The sequence below is a fragment of the Aquarana catesbeiana genome, linkage group LG06 (assembly GCF_042186555.1).
Source record: "Aquarana catesbeiana isolate 2022-GZ linkage group LG06, ASM4218655v1, whole genome shotgun sequence".
Classification (NCBI taxonomy): Eukaryota; Metazoa; Chordata; class Amphibia; order Anura; family Ranidae; genus Aquarana; species Aquarana catesbeiana.
In genome coordinates, this window is record NC_133329.1 from 320,629,562 (window position 1) to 320,648,640 (window position 19,079).

The 19,079-nt window shown below is 42.1% G+C and overlaps 1 protein-coding gene across 1 annotated transcript in view; it reads right to left on the reverse strand.

The window, feature by feature from the left end:
• ITPRID2 (ITPR interacting domain containing 2) overlaps positions 1 to 19,079 on the reverse strand; it is a 164,698-nt gene that overhangs the window by 122,889 nt on the left and 22,730 nt on the right. Inside the window, exon 2 of the mRNA XM_073633744.1 lies at positions 5,871 to 5,916. Coding sequence (XP_073489845.1) covers positions 5,871 to 5,916 — 46 coding nt within the window. The remainder of the gene's footprint in view (positions 1 to 5,870; positions 5,917 to 19,079) is intronic.

Sequence of the window (19,079 nt, forward strand, 5' to 3'; positions counted from 1 at the left end):
CCAGGTTGTCTTTGGAACAAGTATGCAGATCAGGAAAGTCAGAACATTTGATTTGCATGCTCGTTTAAAAAGGTCAGCCAGATAATATTTCCAGAAAGATAAGCAATACCAGACTCCATTTCTCAAAGCATTCTTCTATGTTAATACTAAATTATGAAAGTTTGAGGGGGGCGTAGCCTGGCACCAGAGGAAGATGGCAGCTTGAACTGAGAACTCCGCCACCTAGAGCTCCTATACTGCCTTTAAACAGCGGGACAATCATTTCACCTGTGTGCAACGATGACCGGGAGGAGCTCGTCAGTCACCCGGTCCCAGCAGGACCCATCCACGCAACTCAGCCGCAATATACCGGCGATGCTCCGGACGCAGCAGGGTGATCCACAGGCCGCATCTCAGGCCTCAGATTGGAGTGCGGTGAGTAACGCCATCACCGCGGACTCCCTGGGTGCCTCTGCCTCCCACACCTCTCCCCTACTGTGCTTAGCCGATCTCCAACAGGTTGTAATGGACATTAAAAGCACCCTATCTGCAGCTATATTTGACCTGAAGACAGAAATCTGTCAAGATGGTGACCTTCCTGAAAGAGACCCTTTTGAAACTTACTTCTTTTCAAGCAGGCCTGTTAATCCTGGGGGAGGGGATTTTACCTGACGTACCTTGCAGACGCAACCATAGAAAATATGGTGCTCTCTGACCATTACCCAATTACGCCAACTTTACGATTCCCGTGGAAGATGGAGTCCACTAAGACATAGAGATTGGATACTTCCACTCTTGCTGATCCTGGAGACCCAGAAACCATCAGACAGGCCCTTAATGACTATTTTTGTCATAATGGCACAACTTAAGTGTTGTCCATGACACAATGGGAGGCTCATAAATGTGTCATACGAGGCTAGCAGCTAGGAAAAAGAAAGCACTGATACTATCTCTTTCTAAAAAGATAACTAAGCTAGAAGTCCAACATAAACAATCCCAGGCTAGCCAAGTAGCTACAGAGTTAGCGGACATGTGAGCTTTGTTAGCAGAGGAACTTTTTAAAAAGGCACAAAGAGGACACATACTGGTCACAAAAACTGTTCCATGAGCAGGGCAATAAGCCAGGTAAGCTTTTAGCTAAATTCACACAAATACATACCCTTGCCTGCAAGGTCCACCATGTAACAGACCTGTCTGGGACAATCTACTCCAAAAATGAAGACCTTGCGCAACAATTCCTTAGCTTCTATAGCGAACTCTACAATCTTAAGGGGGCAAGCCAGAGTTCTGTGGCAGATGGGACCCGTTCCCAATTAATACAGGACTTTCTTAGCAAATATAGCCCTGGTCCCCTGTCAGAAAGTGACCAGATCGTGTTAGAAGCCCCATTGTCCTCTGAGGAATGGACAGAAGCCCTGAAAGCCAAGAAACCGGGCAAAAGTCTGGGACCAGATGGATTCTCAGCGCAATACTATAAATGTTTTGTGGATCTTCTAGCACAACGTTTCCTTAAAGCCTTTAACACGCTGGCTACTACCTCCTGCCCCTCAGACACCTTAGGGGAAGCATATATTTCATTGATCCCCAAAGAAAATAAGGATCCCACTAATGTGGCTAACTATTGGCCAATTTCACTTCTAAATGTGGACGTCAAACTTTTCTCTAAAATCCTGGCAACCCATCTAGTGTACCATGTTCCCGCCTGGGTAGGCTTGGATCAGGTGGGTTTTGTCCCTGGCAGGGAAGCTAGGGACAACACCATTAAGGCCCTGAATTTACATCACTGGCTCACCTCTACCCAAAGGGAGGGATTTTTCCTGGCAATGGATGCGGAGTAGGCATTCGATTGAGTGGCCTGGGACTACATGGAAGCGGTGTTAACAGCTCTTGGTTTGGGGAGCTGTATGCGTGCTCTAATCGGTTCCCTTTATGTGAACCCACGAGCTAGAGTTCGAGTCAACAGCCACCTATCTGACGCCCTCCCCATCCATAATGGCACTAAGCAGGGGTGTCCTCCTTTGCCTTTAGTTTATATCCTTACACTAGAACCTCTACTACAGTGCATACGGGCTAATCCAAATATAAAAAGGCATAGGAGGTTTATCAAAGGGAATACAAGATTGCAGCCTTTGCGGAAGACATCCTGCTCTTTCTTTCCTCACCACTGATGTCCCAATCCAACTTTATGCCTGTCCTAGATCATTTTAATCGCATTTTGAATCTAAAAATCAATCTCTCAATCATTTGCACTAAATGTTTCTCTACCGAACGATCTCGTGCAGCAATGTCAAACGAATTTCCCATTCAAATGGCAAACAGAGGCGATCACCTATCTGGGTATTCAACTCCCTGGCAAGCTAGCAACATTGTACGATAAAAAATTCTTATCCGAATTGAAAGTGATACAACAGGATCTCCTTAAGTGGGATGTACCCACCCTATCTTGCTTTGGACGGGCCTCTATCTTAAAGATATCCTATCGCCTATTATACAAAATGCAGATGGATCTCGATCCGTTTACCGCCCTCCTTGTTTATGGCCTACAGGAAGATGTGTAGATCTTTCCTGTGGGGGTCAAAATTGGCTTGCATCGGATGGACGGAGCTAGTACTACCGAAAGGTAATGGCGGTATTGGTCTCCCTGACCTACAGCAATATTACTGAGCAGTCCACATGACTAGGGTGGTGAATTGGAGAGTGCACGCCTGTTGCAAAACCTGGGTAAATCTTGATAGATTGCAGAATCTGAGCTGGCCTCGATACCCTGTGTCTCTAAACAACACGTGCCACATAACCTCCACGCGCATCCGCTTACTGGGGCAACTCTCCATGCATTTGACAAGGTATGTAAAGTCCATGCGCTGTCGGCCACGGATTGCCCGATCACCCCCTTTAGAGATAATACAGACTTCCCTCCGAGATTGGCAAACACCATTAAAGGAATGGCCACAAGCACAGATGCAGGCAAAACATTTTTTCCGCAGAGGCAAGTTTCTACGGCTACAGGATTTCGCTGTGTTGTCTAACACCAAGTCCTTTCCCTCTTGGTCCTATAAGCAACTAAAACACTTTCTATGCGTCCCAGCAAAAAGAGAAAAATACACAAAAGCTCCTACAGTGTTCGAATCTGTGTTCAAGCTCCTCACCCCAGAGTCATGTGATTTCAGCCCTATACGCCTCCATGTTTAGGGAGCTGTATGCCTCTATGCGCTCAGATCATGCATTCTGGGAATCAGCATTGGGTATGGAAATAGGGGACGCATTCATCTGTTTTTACACAAAGTTTCCCTCAATGTAAATACACAGGAAAATGGGTATAAGCTTAAAACTAGATGGTATAAGACCCCAAAGTTGTTTCATAGGATCTTTCCGACGGTGCCGGAACATTGCTGGAGTTGTGCAACGGACATAGGTACTTTTCTCAACATCTTGTGGATGTGCCCACTGATTCAGCCGTATTGGCATAAGGTACATGATGTGATGCCGGCTATCTCTTCGCTCCCATTGGAGCTTTCACCGGAAAAATACCTCATTCATCTTTCAAAAATACCCCCAAAAAAGATACTGTAATTCGATAGCAATGCATCTGATAAATGCTGCTAGGCTTTGTATACCGGTGCATTGGAGGTCCACGTTGTCTCCCTCACTAAAAGAATGGGCTCTACGTATCGACCACATAGCGACCATGGAGGAGCTGATATTCACTTTGCAAGATAAAATTTCTAGCTTTTCAGCTATTTGGGAGGCGTGGATCACTTATAAAAACTCCCAGATGTATCAGGAATTGTTGCAAGACAGCATGTGATCTATTTTCGAAACGCAGTGTTCTCTGATGGTCCACCCGGTGAACCCAGGAGACCATGTGAATGTACTCGGCTGACAGTAGATGGAGGGGGTAGCTGGCGGGATCCCACCCCCTCTCTGTCTGTCCCCCTTTTGTACGCATCCCCTCTTTTTCTCTCTCAGCTCCCCTTCCTACCTTTTCTTTCCTATTCTTTCTTCGTTCTCGTTACCTGAGGCCTACTGCATGGTGGCTGTGGAGCTAGGGGCTGACTGAAGTAGTCGGCTCCAACCTCTGGGTTGCCTTTAAACGACTGCATGATAATGAAATTAAGAGCCCCTAAGAAAGTGCCCTTTCAGGTGGTTCTGAAAGATGTCTAGAGGGCCAGTAGACCAATTTAGACTATGATGCACAATTAATAGGGAGGCCACTACACTCTTTAACTTTAGACATTGATAATGATGCATAGCTGGTCTTTTTCTCAGGACTACTACAAATGGAACCTGTATACTAATTTACTGCAATACATTATATATTTCTTGAAAATCTGAATAAAATCTTTAGGTTTAAAAAAAAAAATATGAAAGTTTAGACATTGATAAGGGACACATGCATTCCAATCAGTTCCTATTTCCTTATTGCTAACTGGGAGGCCCCCAGTGTTTTGATGATGTGGTTCATAGTTATGAAGTCTCTGATCCTAAAACAGGTTCTTGCAGCCCTTCACCCTGCCTTTCTATGCCATTTGCAGGTGTAGACCACTGCCAGGCCATTAAGATTTAGCTGAAAGAAGAAAAATGAAGCCACCATTTACCATCCCCACCACAGAGAAACAAGCTGAGAACCTTCCTGGAGCCCTGGGATCTCTGCTCAGTGAAATGTTCTGTTTGTTCCCCTGTGCTGGGAATAGGTAGCAGTGACTGCCTTTTTCTTTTGTCTCACAGGGTTATAATAAGAGATAAACTGCTGGGAAAAGCAGAGAGCTCTTCACATGGGCAGGAAATGACACTTCTAGGCCATTCTGTACCAGCAACATACAGATTCCTCTCTGCTGCCATGGTTACAAGAGGCAACATTTGATTTCATTTCATCAGTTTTAGGAAGACATGGCTGGCTTTATACGAGAGAATGTAATCTGTAATAATGTTTAAATAATGTTAAAAAGGGACCATCCACCCAAAATTTATTTCAGCCTTTAGTAGGCATCGGAGCTACCTGACACTTTTTTGCCACTTTTGTAGCATCTATGCTTGAGGTGATTGTAGCTGTTATTAGTCCACTTGCAACAAGAAAAGTTGACTACTGTCCGTGATACTCTTTATTTGCACTAACATCCAAGATTTCAGGACGAGCTTTTGGTGCCCCCTTCCTCAAGGCCCAAACTGTACTGAGAACTACCTCAATCACAAGAATTATATGTTAGCTTGTCCCCTGCCCCACCGCTTGAGAGAAAGGAGAGCTGGTGGATGAGCATTGTAAGTAATTACTGGGTGTCCCTTGTAATAAATAATATGGTCCTTTTATTTTTCCTTCATGTATGGCCAGCTTAAACATAAACATAATTGCAGAAAATAGCTTCAATTCTATGTATACTTTGTATTATGGGGAGCTTTTTTGATTCCTTTTAGGGCAGTATCTCTTATATCCCTAAAGAAATTGGTTCAATAAAGCTCAAAACGTGTTGGATGCCCAATGCCATTAATTGAGCAATTTTGTAAAATATCAAGGCTTCTCAACAGATATGGTTTTGGGGAGTATCGCTTAATCTTTACATGCTTATGAATGTTAATCATCTTGAAGCCAATTCTGGCTGCCCATGTGGTTTTTGTAGGTCTTTAAAAAAAAAAAAAAAATTGTATACGTTTTATGTCATTGATGGTTTGCTTGCCTTTAAAATCCTACAGAGGTCAAAAGGAACAAATACAATGTCACACATCCCAGGAGTCTGCGTGACCAGTCACATGGCACTGCTGTGCACAGAAGTGAAGGAAATAGGCTTGGGTCATTTCTTTTTTTTGGGGGGGGACAGGCTTGCTTTAATTGGCTGAAAGCAAAAATGAAAAACCTAAATAAAATACACCATGAGAAAAAGAAAAGAGGTTGTCCTTACCTGCAGTCTTTCAGCCATATAGCAATCTTTTCATTAGGAATATGTCCTGTAAAAATAAAGAAACGCATTAGTTTGTAAAAAGGAAAGTTGTACCTCTATTCATCACTACAAAAAAGGTGTTCCCGTTATACCGGAAGTGATAAACATGCTTTGCTCATCTTCAATATAGAAAAGGTTTCTACTTCACTTCTAATAACATGGATCAGCAGAACTTTGTGTGTACGCTATGGTATCGATCTTTGCAGTATAGCGTAATATTATGCATAGAAGTAACATCACAAAAGTTATCATACCGATTATTGCTTCTATAAGCATATTATGCCCCCACCCAAAAAACAAAAACAAAAAAAAACTGCAATATTTTGCAGCTTACCAGTCATTTGGTAGTCAAGCTTTGCCCCTTGATCTTTCCCTAGTAATCCTGCACATGACATACTTCCTGTCATCTTCTCCCCATGTATCTAAGACAGACTATCACACAGGCTGGACATCAAACATGAAAAAATGGCTAGCACTTAAAAAAATAAAAACACCTTGGCTCTACATGGAGGTCATAGATACAAGAAAACAAAAACAGACATTATTTCGTTGATAAATAGGTCCCATTTCCCAGGTAAAAAAAAGGAAGGCTGAGAAACGGTGGCATGAAATCTGTATTTGAACTTTTTCATCTAGGATCTCAGTAAAGATTGGGGTATATTTCATTTTGGAGCGCTGGCCATTTTCTTCCAGGACAGTGTCCAACTGTGCACTCTCTAGTCTGAGATATTAAAGTAGTACAGCCAAAGCTCATTTGGCAATACTTCTCCAGTATGTTTTGCACTCCTGTGACCCATTTTCAGCAGACAATGGGCTGAAGCCTGCTGTCGGCTGACATCACAGAGCTGGTCCTGGCTCGGGCAAGATCGCGACAACGAAGATCTGCCTACATCCCTGGACTGCCACCCGAGTCAGCCTCTCAGCAAGACGCTGAGAGCATTAGCGGGCTGCTTCTGCCCCCTCCACAGCCCAACTCAGTTCTCAATGTTAAGAGGCGGGGGGGGGGGGGGGGAGACAGATGCTGCATTCACCTAGGGAAGAATGACTCAAAAAAAAAAAAACACTTCTTTTAAAGTGGTTGTAAACACTCATATACACAGTGAAATGAATAGCTTCAGGTGATACACAGAGATGAAACAAATTCTTCTAACAAGTTTATCTGAAGTCTTCTCTTCCCTACATCCCTTCAAAAGTGCAGATTTGTGATAAAATTCTTCTGTATCTGTAAGGAGCTTATCTGCATTTGTGCGTTTTTAGGCATTGACGTTAGAGCGTTTTTACAGCTGTAAAACTCCTCTCAGAACCCACTAGTTTTGTTTTTTTTTTACAGCCAAAACACTCCCCAACCAAAACCAGTTTATAACCACCTATGTGTGCCTGGATACATAGGATAACACGCTGGAGAGTTTGACTGTAGAGAAAAAAAAAAAAAAAAAAAAAAGAGATGTCTGAAGCCAAAAACAGCAGCTGTAAAAACGTCCAGTGTGCATGAAGCCTCAGTATTGGTGCTGGATGGAAGGTTTCTAAATTTTAGTTTGAACATGTCTGCATTTGCTCATCTTTATTACATGTGGAATGGGGAGATCGGTAGTTTACAGACACACGATAAGACTGTTTTGCTGTCTTTTCAGCTCACAGGAAGTGACAGGGATGTATTTCTAGCAAGATTACAAAGTATTTTCTTTACTTTCTGAAAATGTTCTTAGATGTGATGGTTCCATTTGTTTGCTTTTTTTTTTTTAAATCCTAAGGCTCCATGCACACTGGACGCTAAAATAATGTTATAAAAACGCCAGTAGCTATGCAGTGAGTCTCAACGTTTAACGTTTTTGCAATAGCGTTTTTCAGTGTTTTTTCTTTTTCAATTTTTTTTCTTCAGTGGATAAAAACGCTAAACGCTCATGTTTTTGAGCATTTGACGTTTATCAGTAGGGCTGAAACAACTAATCGATTAATCGACAACTAATCAATTATGAAATTAATCGATTACGATTTTCATAATCGATTAATCGGCCAGTAACATAATGTGGTTAAAAAACTAAAATGAGCCCTTTATAGTACAAAAAAGCAAATAATCGCTATTGTAACTATTTCTTTCACAGTTCTACAGTAAAAAAAAAATGAACCCCTTACAGTAGTGATTTGCTTTTTTTGTACTATAAAGGGCTAATATTCGTTTTTTTAACCCCATTATGTTACTAAACGTCTTACACCTGGTTCACAGCTATGTGATTTTTGGTGCTTTTTGCAGAAACAGACTACAGTTCATTTACATGGTTTCCTATGGGACACATTCACATCTATGCTTTTTCAGCCGCTGCGTATTTGGAAAGCGTCAGTGACTTTTTTTTTTTTTTTTAACGCAAAACAGTGCTTTTTTTGGTTCAACATACTTCAATGGAGAAGCTGCAGAAAAGCATGTAATGCGTTTTTGCAGCAATTTGTGTTTTTTAATCTGCCCAACAACTGGCCTTATGCTGGCCACACCGATCAATTTTCAGATGAGAATATTCAGACGAAAAATCTTTGTACATTCGCTGAATGAAAGAGAATGTTTGAAATTTTCACTTGTTTTTAAAATAATTGTAATTTCTAAACGAAAACCACATACACTGTCTGAAAATTCCTTTCACCAAGAAGTTTTTTATTATTTCAAAATTTTGCCATCACTGTGGTTGAAAATGAACGTCGATTTGACCCCACTAACGATTAGAAAATCGAACGAACGTTCTTAGCTCTCCTCTAATAGTATATACAGTATAACTCTTCTGTCTGTTATTCTCAGAGTGGATTAGATATTTTGCTCCCTAGCCATATAGTTGGTTATTTTTATTTACCACTGCATAGAGATATTTAAGAATAAATTGCCTTTTTTTAAAACTTTACATATTAACTAAATTATACACCACACTTTTTTTTTTTTAAAGGTTATTAAAGCGGGGTTCCACCCAAATTTTGGACAATATCTGTATGTATTCTCTTCCTTGCCTAGATGCTGACATGCCATTTAAAAAAATTTAAATCGCCGTAATTACCTTTTATTTTTCTATTCTTCTTTGCACTTCCTGGTTCTCCTCCCGTGGGAGTAGGCGTGTTTCTAGCCTCTCCCAGACTCCTGGGAGCTAGTCTCAGGCTTCCCAGGATGCCACTGAGCATGTGCGGGAACGAGCGGTGAATGCTGGGAGCACAGCATTCACCGCATCCAGGAAATAAATGCTTGTGGGCTTCAAATGCCCACAATGAAGATGGAAGCCGCCTGCAGTGAATAATATAAGTTATTCTTTCCGATGAAATCTGACACAGGCGGACATATTACACACAATATGTGAGTATGTAATGCTGAGAAGAAAAGTTTGTGAATGAAATCAAAAAAAAAAAAAAAAAAAAACACGATAGATAGGTGGACCCCCGATTTAACCGATTAACCGGACAACTAATCGATTATGAAAATAATCGTTAGTTGCAGCCCTATTTATCAGCGTTCTGCGTTTAGCATTTTTTTGGAGGTAAAAAAAAACGGCACTTTGAACGCGATTTTCGGGCGTTCAGAAAAAAGCCCATAAACTCCACTGCTCATTAAAGCTGAAAAATGTCCATGTGTGCATGGACACATAGGCTAACAGAGTGGAGTTTATGGGCTTTTTTAAAAACTGCAGTTTATCAGCTCCAGTGTGCATGGAGCTTAAGAACTGATTCACTGAAATATATTCATTTTTTGCTGTGGGATTTACATGCACGTTAAAAGCAACATCTCTTGACCAGCAGTAAATGTATGCCTCTAGGTTGTGTCTACTGAGGAAAGCAGAAACAAAGTAATCTGAGAAAGAGAATACAAGGTTTATGAGATAAAATGTGAAATGTAAAAAACACAGCTCTGCAATATGTGCGTGAATGAAACCGTGTGATCAGAAAATTATCAAGAATTTTTTTATTTTATTTATTTATTTCAGGTACTTATATAGCGCCGTCAATTTACGCAGCGCTTTACATATACATTGTACATTCACATCAGTCCCTACCCTCAAGGAGCTTACAATCTAAGGTCCCTAACTCACATTCATATACTAGGGCCAATTTTAGACAGGATCCAATTAACCTATAACACGAATTAGCCGGGTCAGCAGAATATCATTGGGGCACTAGAGAGCTGGACTAGTCTACCCTCCTCCACAAACTCAATCTTTCAACACAACTAAAGCGCTACGTAAACTGTTGGCGCTATATAAATACTGTATAATGTATAATAACTTAGAAAACCATTCAATGACAAAGTGAAAGATTAGATTACCTTCTGACTTCATTCAGTCATTTATTTCACTATACTGACAAGTTCACAACACTGCATGCACTAGGAGCGCGCCAAAAATTAAACACACTGTATGATGTTAAAAGCACCTCAAAGGGGGATAAAAATTGTAGTTTTTGCTACTGAGGGAGATCACGGGGTAAACATTAAAAATTACAGCCCTAAGAATGAGGAGATTTATCCAATTTTCTGTGCTGCAATCTTACCTAATTGTGCAATTCAAGTCACTCATACAAGAGGATTACAGATAATTATGTACTACCACTTTGATGTCACATTACATACATGACCTCATGCTCCTGGTCAGAGACATGGTTCAAAACTAGATCTACAAAACCAAATCGTATCTTTAGTTTTTCCCTGTCTCCATGTCTTATTCTGCCGCATGCACAACACACAGGTAGATAAAATTAGTATATATATATACATATACATATACACACACACACATACATATATATACATATACACAGCGGGTAAAATCTGTATTGAACACATTACCATTTTTCTAGGTAAATAAAAGGGGCTATTGACATGAAATGTTCATCACATCAGTAACAACCCATGCAATCCATACATACAAAAAAAATAAGTCCAGAAATTAGGTTATGTGTAATAAAATGGAATGACACAGGGAAAAAAGTATTTAACACACTAACTGAAATTTAATACTTCGTACAAAATCCTTTGTTGGTAATGACAGCTTTAAGACGCCTCCTATATGAAAAAACTAGTCTCATGCATTGCTCAGGTGTGATTTTGGCCCATTCTTCCACACAGTCTTCAAATCTTGAAGGTTCCGTGGGTCTCTTCAGGTCCTTTCACACTGGGTCGGGGGCATTGTCGGCGGTAAAGCGCCGCTATTGTTTACCGACGGTATGCGGCCGCTAGCGGGGCGCTTTTACCCCCCTGCTAGCGGCCGAGAACGGGTTAAAACCACCGCAAAGTGCCTCTGCAGAGTATAGCCGCGCCGTCCCATTGATTTCAATGGGCAGGAGCGGTGAAGGAGCGGTATACACTCCGCTCCTTCACCGCTCCGAAGATGCTGCTGGCAGGACTTTTTTTACCGTCCTGCCGGCACATCGCTCCAGTGTGAAAGCCCTCGGGGCTTTCACACTGGAATGAAAGCAGCGGCACTTTCGGGTCGGTTTGCAGGCGCTATTATTAGCGCAATAGCGCCTGCAAACCGCCCCAGTGTGAAAGGACCCTTCTATGAACTCTGATCTTTGGTTCTTTCCATAGATTTTCTATTGGATTCAAATCAGGTGATTGGCTGGGCCATTCTAGCATCTTTATTTTCTTATTTTGAAACCAATTGAGAGTTTCCTTGTCTTTGTGTTTGGGATCGTTGTCTTGCTGAAATGTCCACCTTTGTTTCATCTTCATCATCCTGGTAGATGGCAGCAGATTTTTATCATGAATGTCTTGGTACATTTTTCTATTCATCCTTCCTTCAATGCCACTAAGTTTGCCAGTACCGTATGCTGAAAAACAGCCCCACACCATGATGTTCCCTCCTCCAAACTTGACTGTTGGTATTGGGGTGTCTTTGGGGTGATGTGCCATTCGACCTCAAAACATGGTGTGTATTATGGCATCTAAACATAGTTCAATTTTGGTCTCATCTGTTCAGACTATATTCTCCCAGTATTTCACAGGCTTGTTTAAATGTTGTGCAGCAAACTTTAACCACTTGCTTACTGGGCACTTAAACCCCCTTCCTGTTCAGACCAATTTTAGGCTTTCAGCACGATCACACAACACTGTACCCAAATCAAATGTTAATCATCTTTTCCCACAAATGGAGCTTTTTTTGGTGGCATTTAATCACTGCTGGTGTTTTTTCTTTTTTTGTTAAAAAAAAACAAAAAAAGACTGAAAATTAAAAAAAAAAATACAAAACAGTTTTATATTTAGTAATTTTTCTCCTTCATTGATGTACGCTGATGAGACTGCACTGATGGGCACTGACAGGCTGCACTGATGGACACCGATAGGTTGCACTGATATGCACTGGTGGGGACTGGCAGGTGGCACAGATGAGGTGGCTGTGGCTCTTTGTCTTCGGGAACGATGTCCCTCCCACAAAAGCCGGTGATCAGCTTTTTTTTTTCTCCTCATGCTGCCAGCGTGAGGAGAAAAAAAAAAAAAAAAAAAAACAACGATTACCGATCTTCTGTTTACATCACGTGATCAGCTGTCATTGGCTGACAGCTGATCATGCGGTAAGGGGCCTCATTGACTTGGTGATCACAGAGCGTGTCTGTGGGGTGCACGGGGAGTGTGCAAAGGGGAGGGCATCATATGACAGCAATGTCGGTCCGTGCTGTTGCCATCATTCAGCTATAGCGTGGACCCAAGGAGGTTAAATGAGCTTCACCATGCTTTTGCTTCAGCAATGGAGTCTTGCGTGGTGAGCGTGCATACAGGCCACGAAAAATGGTGACATGTTCTTTTACCCAATATCTATCTCTCTATCTACACATTATCTCACAAAAACGGAGTACACCCCTCACATTTTTGTAAATATTTTATTATATCTTTTTATGTGACAACACTGAAGAAAATGACACTTTGCTACAATGTAAAGTAGTGAGTGTACAGCTTGTATGACACTGTAAATTTGCTGTCCCCTCAAAAAAACTCAACACACAGCCATTAATGTCTAAGCTGCTGGCGACAAAAATGAGTAAGTGAAAAAGTCCGCCAGATTAGCCATTTTCCCTCCCCGGTGTCACAAGGTCTCAGGTGTGAATGGGAAGCAGGTATGTTAACTGTGGTGTTATCGCTCTCATACTGGTCACTGGAAGTTCAACATGGCACCTCATGGCACAGAACTCTGAGGATCTGAAAAAAAAAGAATTGTTGCTCTACATAAAGATGGCCTAGGCTATAGGAAGATTGCCAAGACCCTGAAACTGAGCTGCAGCATGGTTGCCAAGACCATACAGCAGTTTACCAGGACAGGTTCCACTCAGAACAGGCCTCATCATGGTCGACTAAAGAAGATGAGTGCACGTGCTCAGCATCATATCCAGAGGTTGTCTTTGGGAAATAGACATGTGAGTGCTGCCAGCATTGCTGCAGAGGTTGAAGGGGTGGGGGGGTCAGCCTGTCAGTGCTCAGACCATACGCCGCACACTGTATCAAACTGGTCCCCATGGCTGTCATCCCAGAAGGAAGCCTCTTCTAAAGATGATGCACAAGAAAGCCTGCAAAGTTTGCTGAAGACAAGCAGACTAAGGACATGGATTACTGGAACCATGTCCTGTGGTCTGATGAGATCAAGATAAACTTATTTGGTTCAGATGGTGTCAAGCGTGTGTGGCAGCAACCAGGTGAGGAGTACAAAGACAAGTTTGTCTTGCCTACAGTCAAGCATGGTGGTGGGAGTGTCATGGTCTGGGGCTGCATGAGTGCTGCCGGCACTGGGGAGCTACAGTTCATTGAGGGAACCATGAATGCCAACATGTACTGTGACATACTGAAGCAAGGCATGATCCGTGTGCGTGTGTGTATGTATATATGTATATATATATATATATATATATATATATATATATATATATATATATATATATATATATACACATATACATACATACATACATACACACACATATATATATACACACATTTTTTTACTTTTTTTGACCAAGCTGGCTCTTGAGGATATACTTCTAGTAAGGACATCATTACACTGTTAAAGTGTTGGCATTTCCAACATCTTACTAAAAACATACTCCTGTTCAACATGCCAATGGGATTTGTAATTCTGTGCAAAACCATCCCATGATCCATACATCCAAACATACTCTAGGCTGATAGACAATGCAAGACCACACAGATCATTAGGTCATTCTGCTGATAACGCTTACATCAGAGTTTAGGTGGCCCCTCTTCAAGTCCGAGTGCAAGTGTACAGGTGATAACAAAAAGGCAGATCACAAGAAAAATTCATATATGACCGCTGTAATGAGTTACTGCATACATGGCTGGTGAGTGGGGGTGGGGGGGGGGGTTGGACAGCACATATGCACTATATAGGTGTGGGGGGGGGCTGCAGATACGGCTGTTGGGGAACTGTAAATATGGCTGCCTTACAGCACTGGGGTCCCAAGTTCAAATCCAAGTCAGGAAATTATTTGCATGGGTTTCCTATGGGTATTCTGGTCTCCCGCTGCACTCCAAAGACATATTTGTAAGTTAAATGACTCCGATCTAAAAATGTACCGTGTGTGTGTGTGTGTGTGTGTGTGTGTGTGTGTGTGTGTGTGTGTGTGTGCGGTAGAACCTTTAATTGTAAGCGCCTAGAGGACGGTGACTGATGTAAATGTACACTATATACTGTATACAGGAAGTCCCCGAGTTACGAATACAATAGGGACTGTAGGTTTGTTCATAAGTCAAAGTTGTTCGTAAGTTGCAACTTCTGGTCAGAAACTGCATTCCTAATGCCGCGTACACACGAGCGGACTTTACGGCAGGCTTTGCCTGGCGGACTTTGACGTACTTTACGACGGACTTTCTGAATGAACAGACTTGCCTACACACAATCCACCAAAGTCTGTCGAATTCGTACGTGATGACGTACGACCAGACTAAAACAAGGAAGTTGATAGCCAGTAGCCAATAGCTGCCCTAGCGTGGCTTTTTGTCCGTCGAACTAGCATACAGACGAGCGGACTTTTCGACCAGACTCGATTTCAACGGATTGATTTAAAACATATTTCAAATCTAAGTCCGTTCAACTTTTGAGAAAACAAAGTCCGCTGGAGCCCACACACGATCGAATTGTCCAACGAAATCCAGTACGCCGAACCAAGTCTGCCGTAAAGTCCGCTCGTGTGTACGCGGCATTAGTGTAGCGTCCACCTGTGCATGGATTTGGCATGGTCCGGGCGCTTGTTATGTTATCTGGAGCTCTTCTGGCCATGTAGTACTGCAGTGTGAGATGTGTCCGGAGGTATCCAGGACCAGCGTGGAGCACAAGTGGCCGGCATTTGAGGCCGTTCGTAAGTAGGAGTCATTCGTAAGTAGGAGTCATTCGTAAGTAGGAGTCATTCGTAAGTAGGAGTCATTCGTAAGTAGGAGTCATTCGTAAGTAGGGTGTTCGTAACTCGAGGACTGCCTGTATCTGCTGGGAGAGGTGAATTGCAGATGTCAGATGGAAGCCACATACTTGCCATCAACTAGATATTTTTTTAATGATCCATCTCCTAGATTTTGTAAAGACTTGTTCAGGCCAGGGCTGCAGATTATACTAAATTAATATTATCTCAATTCCCTGAAAATTACACAGCATTTGCAGCCTAGCGAAACAGCTATAATAAAAATGTAACAAAGAATGATGACCAACCTATACAAATCACAGATCTGTGAAACGTGCAGGAACATAGATCAGTACAATTGACGTTGTCAGCCCACTAATTGACATTTACATACTACTACATTCTGCATTTCTTCACGGATATCAGGACCAGGTGTCCATTAATCAATTATCAGGGGAAGAGGTCTAGCTGAATGCTCTGTACCCAGACTTCGACAACAAACTAAAATAATAGCTTGGATATGGAAAAGAAAAAAAGTTGATTTGGTGATCTGAAAAATGCACATAAAGAATGAGCACTCATTGTGTAGTTCCTTTTGTCTCCTGTATGATTTAAAAGTATGGATAACGTATTACAAATCACAGTTTTATAGATTCATATCTATGCAGGTTGCGGTTGATGCGTTTTGGTTTGTTTTTTATTTTTTGCTAATACAGCAGGAAAGTATGACAGTTCTGTTCATGTAGTGTGACTTTGATGTTACACTCAAAGTCTTGTGTTTTTTGTTTAAAAATAACAGACATGTCATACTTACCAGCTCTGTGTAATGGTTTTGCACAGAACAGCCCCGATCCTCCTCTTCTCGGGTCCTTCGTCGGTGCACCTTGCTCCTCCCTTCCACCAAGTTCCCCCAGAGCAAGCAGCTTGCCATGGGGGACACCCGAGCCATTCAGACATTATTTTTATAGAAAAAAAAAAAAAAAATATGCAAGACTTTACAATCACTTTAAGATAAAAAAACCTTCTGTGTGCAGCAGCTCCCTTAATACTTACCTGAGCCCCATCTCGATCCAGCTATGTTGCACAAGAGATTTGGCTGTCCAGGACTCCCCTCCTGATTGGCTGAGATGCACAGTGGGCACCATTGACTGTGAGCCCAAAGTCAGTGAGCCAATGAGGTGAAAGAGGGGGCAGGCCTGAGCCGCAGCTCCTTGTCTGAATGGCTCGGGTGCCCCCATTGCAAGCTGCTTGCTCTGGGGGAACTTGGCGGAAGGGAGGGGCAAGAAGCACCGACGAGGGACCTGAGAAGAGGAGGATCGGGGCTGTTCTGTGCAAAACCATTACACAGAGCAGGTAAGTATGACATGTTTGTTATTTTTATAGAAAAAAAAAAAAACACAAGACTTTACAAACATGTTATACTTACCTGCTCGGTGTGGTGGATTTGCACAGGACAGCCCAGATCCTCCTCTTCTCTGGTCCTTCTCTGTCAAGTGCCCCCACAGCAACAGGCTTGCCATGGGGACACCCAAGCTGAGTCACAGCTCCCTGTGTCCATTCAGACATGGAGTCCCGACCCAGCTGCCTGTCTTCTAATTGGCTGACTGACTTTGATTGACAGCAGTGGGAGCCAATGGCGCCGCTGCTGTGTCTCAACCAATCAGGAGGGAGAGTCTGGAACAGCCAAGACACTCGTGGACATTGCTGGACAGAGATGGGGCTCAGGTAAGTATTAGAGGGGCCGAGGGGGGCTGTTGCACACAGAAGGTTTTTTATCTTGATGCATAGAATGCATTAAGATAAAAAACCTTCTGACTTTACAACCACTTCAAGTATCATCAAAGTAGAGCAGGAACCAAAGTGTCCAAAGTCACATGTTAAGGTTAATGTTTAGAACTAGGGCTCGGGTTAGCAGTAATCAGAGTTGGGGTTACCGTTCTAACCCTAACAATTACCACTAACCCCATCACTGACGCTAACCCTAACATTTAACCCTATCCCTCTCTCTGACCCTAATATTTAACCCCAACATTAACCATAACCCTTAACCCTAACCATTAACCCTAACCCTAACACATGACTTTGGACACAAAAGTTCCTGCATTACTCTGATGCTACTTGAGTGCCAGAGAGTATACAGTTGCATTAAAGTTGCACTACATGATCAGAACTGTCACACATTCCTATCAGCAAAAAAACACTGCAAAACACATCAAAAACACAACACTTGCGTTTTTAGTCGGGTCCGTTGAAGTCTATTACATGCAAAACACCACCTTCTGTGGGGAAAAAAGTCCCTGACCTTTTCCAAAAATGCAGTGGCTGAAAAAAAAATGCATAGATGTCCCATAGGAAACCATGTTAAAAGGACTGTAGTGCGTTTCTGCAAAATGCACAAAAAAAAAAAAAAAACGCATAAGTGGTAACCAGGCCTGATAAAAGGCCTTTGACATCGAGAGTACATATTTTAAGGCGTATGGACACCTTCAGTGAAATGATCCAATACTGCCAGCATCCACAGCAATGCATGGACAGAAATGCCTGCATCTCACAGACTGATATTGTAAGATTGGAAGCCGTGCAGTAGGTTGGTCACACACACCATTGCACAGTCTATCACTAGGCCGCAGTCCTGCAAATTGACAACACTTCTCCTACATAGACACACTCAGGAGGAGTGCGAGTTCTAGGGTTACCGACCTGTTCCTGCACAGAGATGCTTTTACTTAGGCCCTGTTCACAGCTAAGCAACACTCCTGCATCAAGATTTTTGCGCATTTCTGGAGTGGCACCATTCATTAAATGGGCCTCCCTCCACAAAACACACTAAAAAAGCTCAAGTACCACATTTTGGCACTGAGCCAAGTGTGTTTTGCAGCGTGCATTTTTGGGTGTTTTACATGCAACTGTTGCCCATGTTTGCGGTGCCATTATGAAATAACCCCACAGGCGTGTCACGCAGTTTAGTGCATTTGCAGGAAACGTGAGAAGAAACATGCGTTTCTGCTAAGCTTAATTGTAAATGGGGCCGTGTTGTCAACATAGAACAGGAACTTGCTTCTTGCACAACTGATACTAGTAGGAACAGATAATAGAATAATGGAATAGAAAATAAAGCCTACAGGAACATGGGAAGGAAGTCATTGTCCTCAATTGAAGAGAAAAGCACCGTTTAACAATTGTTTGCACTGATACATTCTCCTGACAACAATGTTTCAATATTTTTGCAGAGAATGAATTTCCAACCAGCTGGAAAAATGATTAACTGAAATTTCCTATATTATCTGATAAATATTTCATTCAGCATTCAACAAACAATGCTACAACATAATTTCCTTCAAACGATATTCAAAGGTCGTAATTTCTACATACAAGTTTAGAGACAAATAAGTAGTGGGCACCTTCACACAAGGTTCTGATTGGATTCAATTGGAAAAATGTTTGAATCCGTATTGTTACAATTAGCCAAAGTCACAAAAACATCAAAATTGTCTGAAAGTCACATCAAGTGGCAAGCAAGTAGCAATGCAAAGTCACACAGGAAGTCACACGATTTTGGGGTCGCATCAATGTGAGGCACGCTATATACACCCTGTAAGTGACAGTTTGCAGTTGAAACCATAAGCAACGACCCCAAACACACACATGATCTGCGGAGACCTTGGTTACAGCTACAGAGTCTCCCTGTTTATTTACACCTATAATCTTTTTCTAGATTTACATTTGTGGCACTGAGCACTGCCAGGCAGTTTTGTGTATGATTTTAAACAGAGCACATTAATAACACAAAAAAAAAAAAAGAGGGGTGGACAC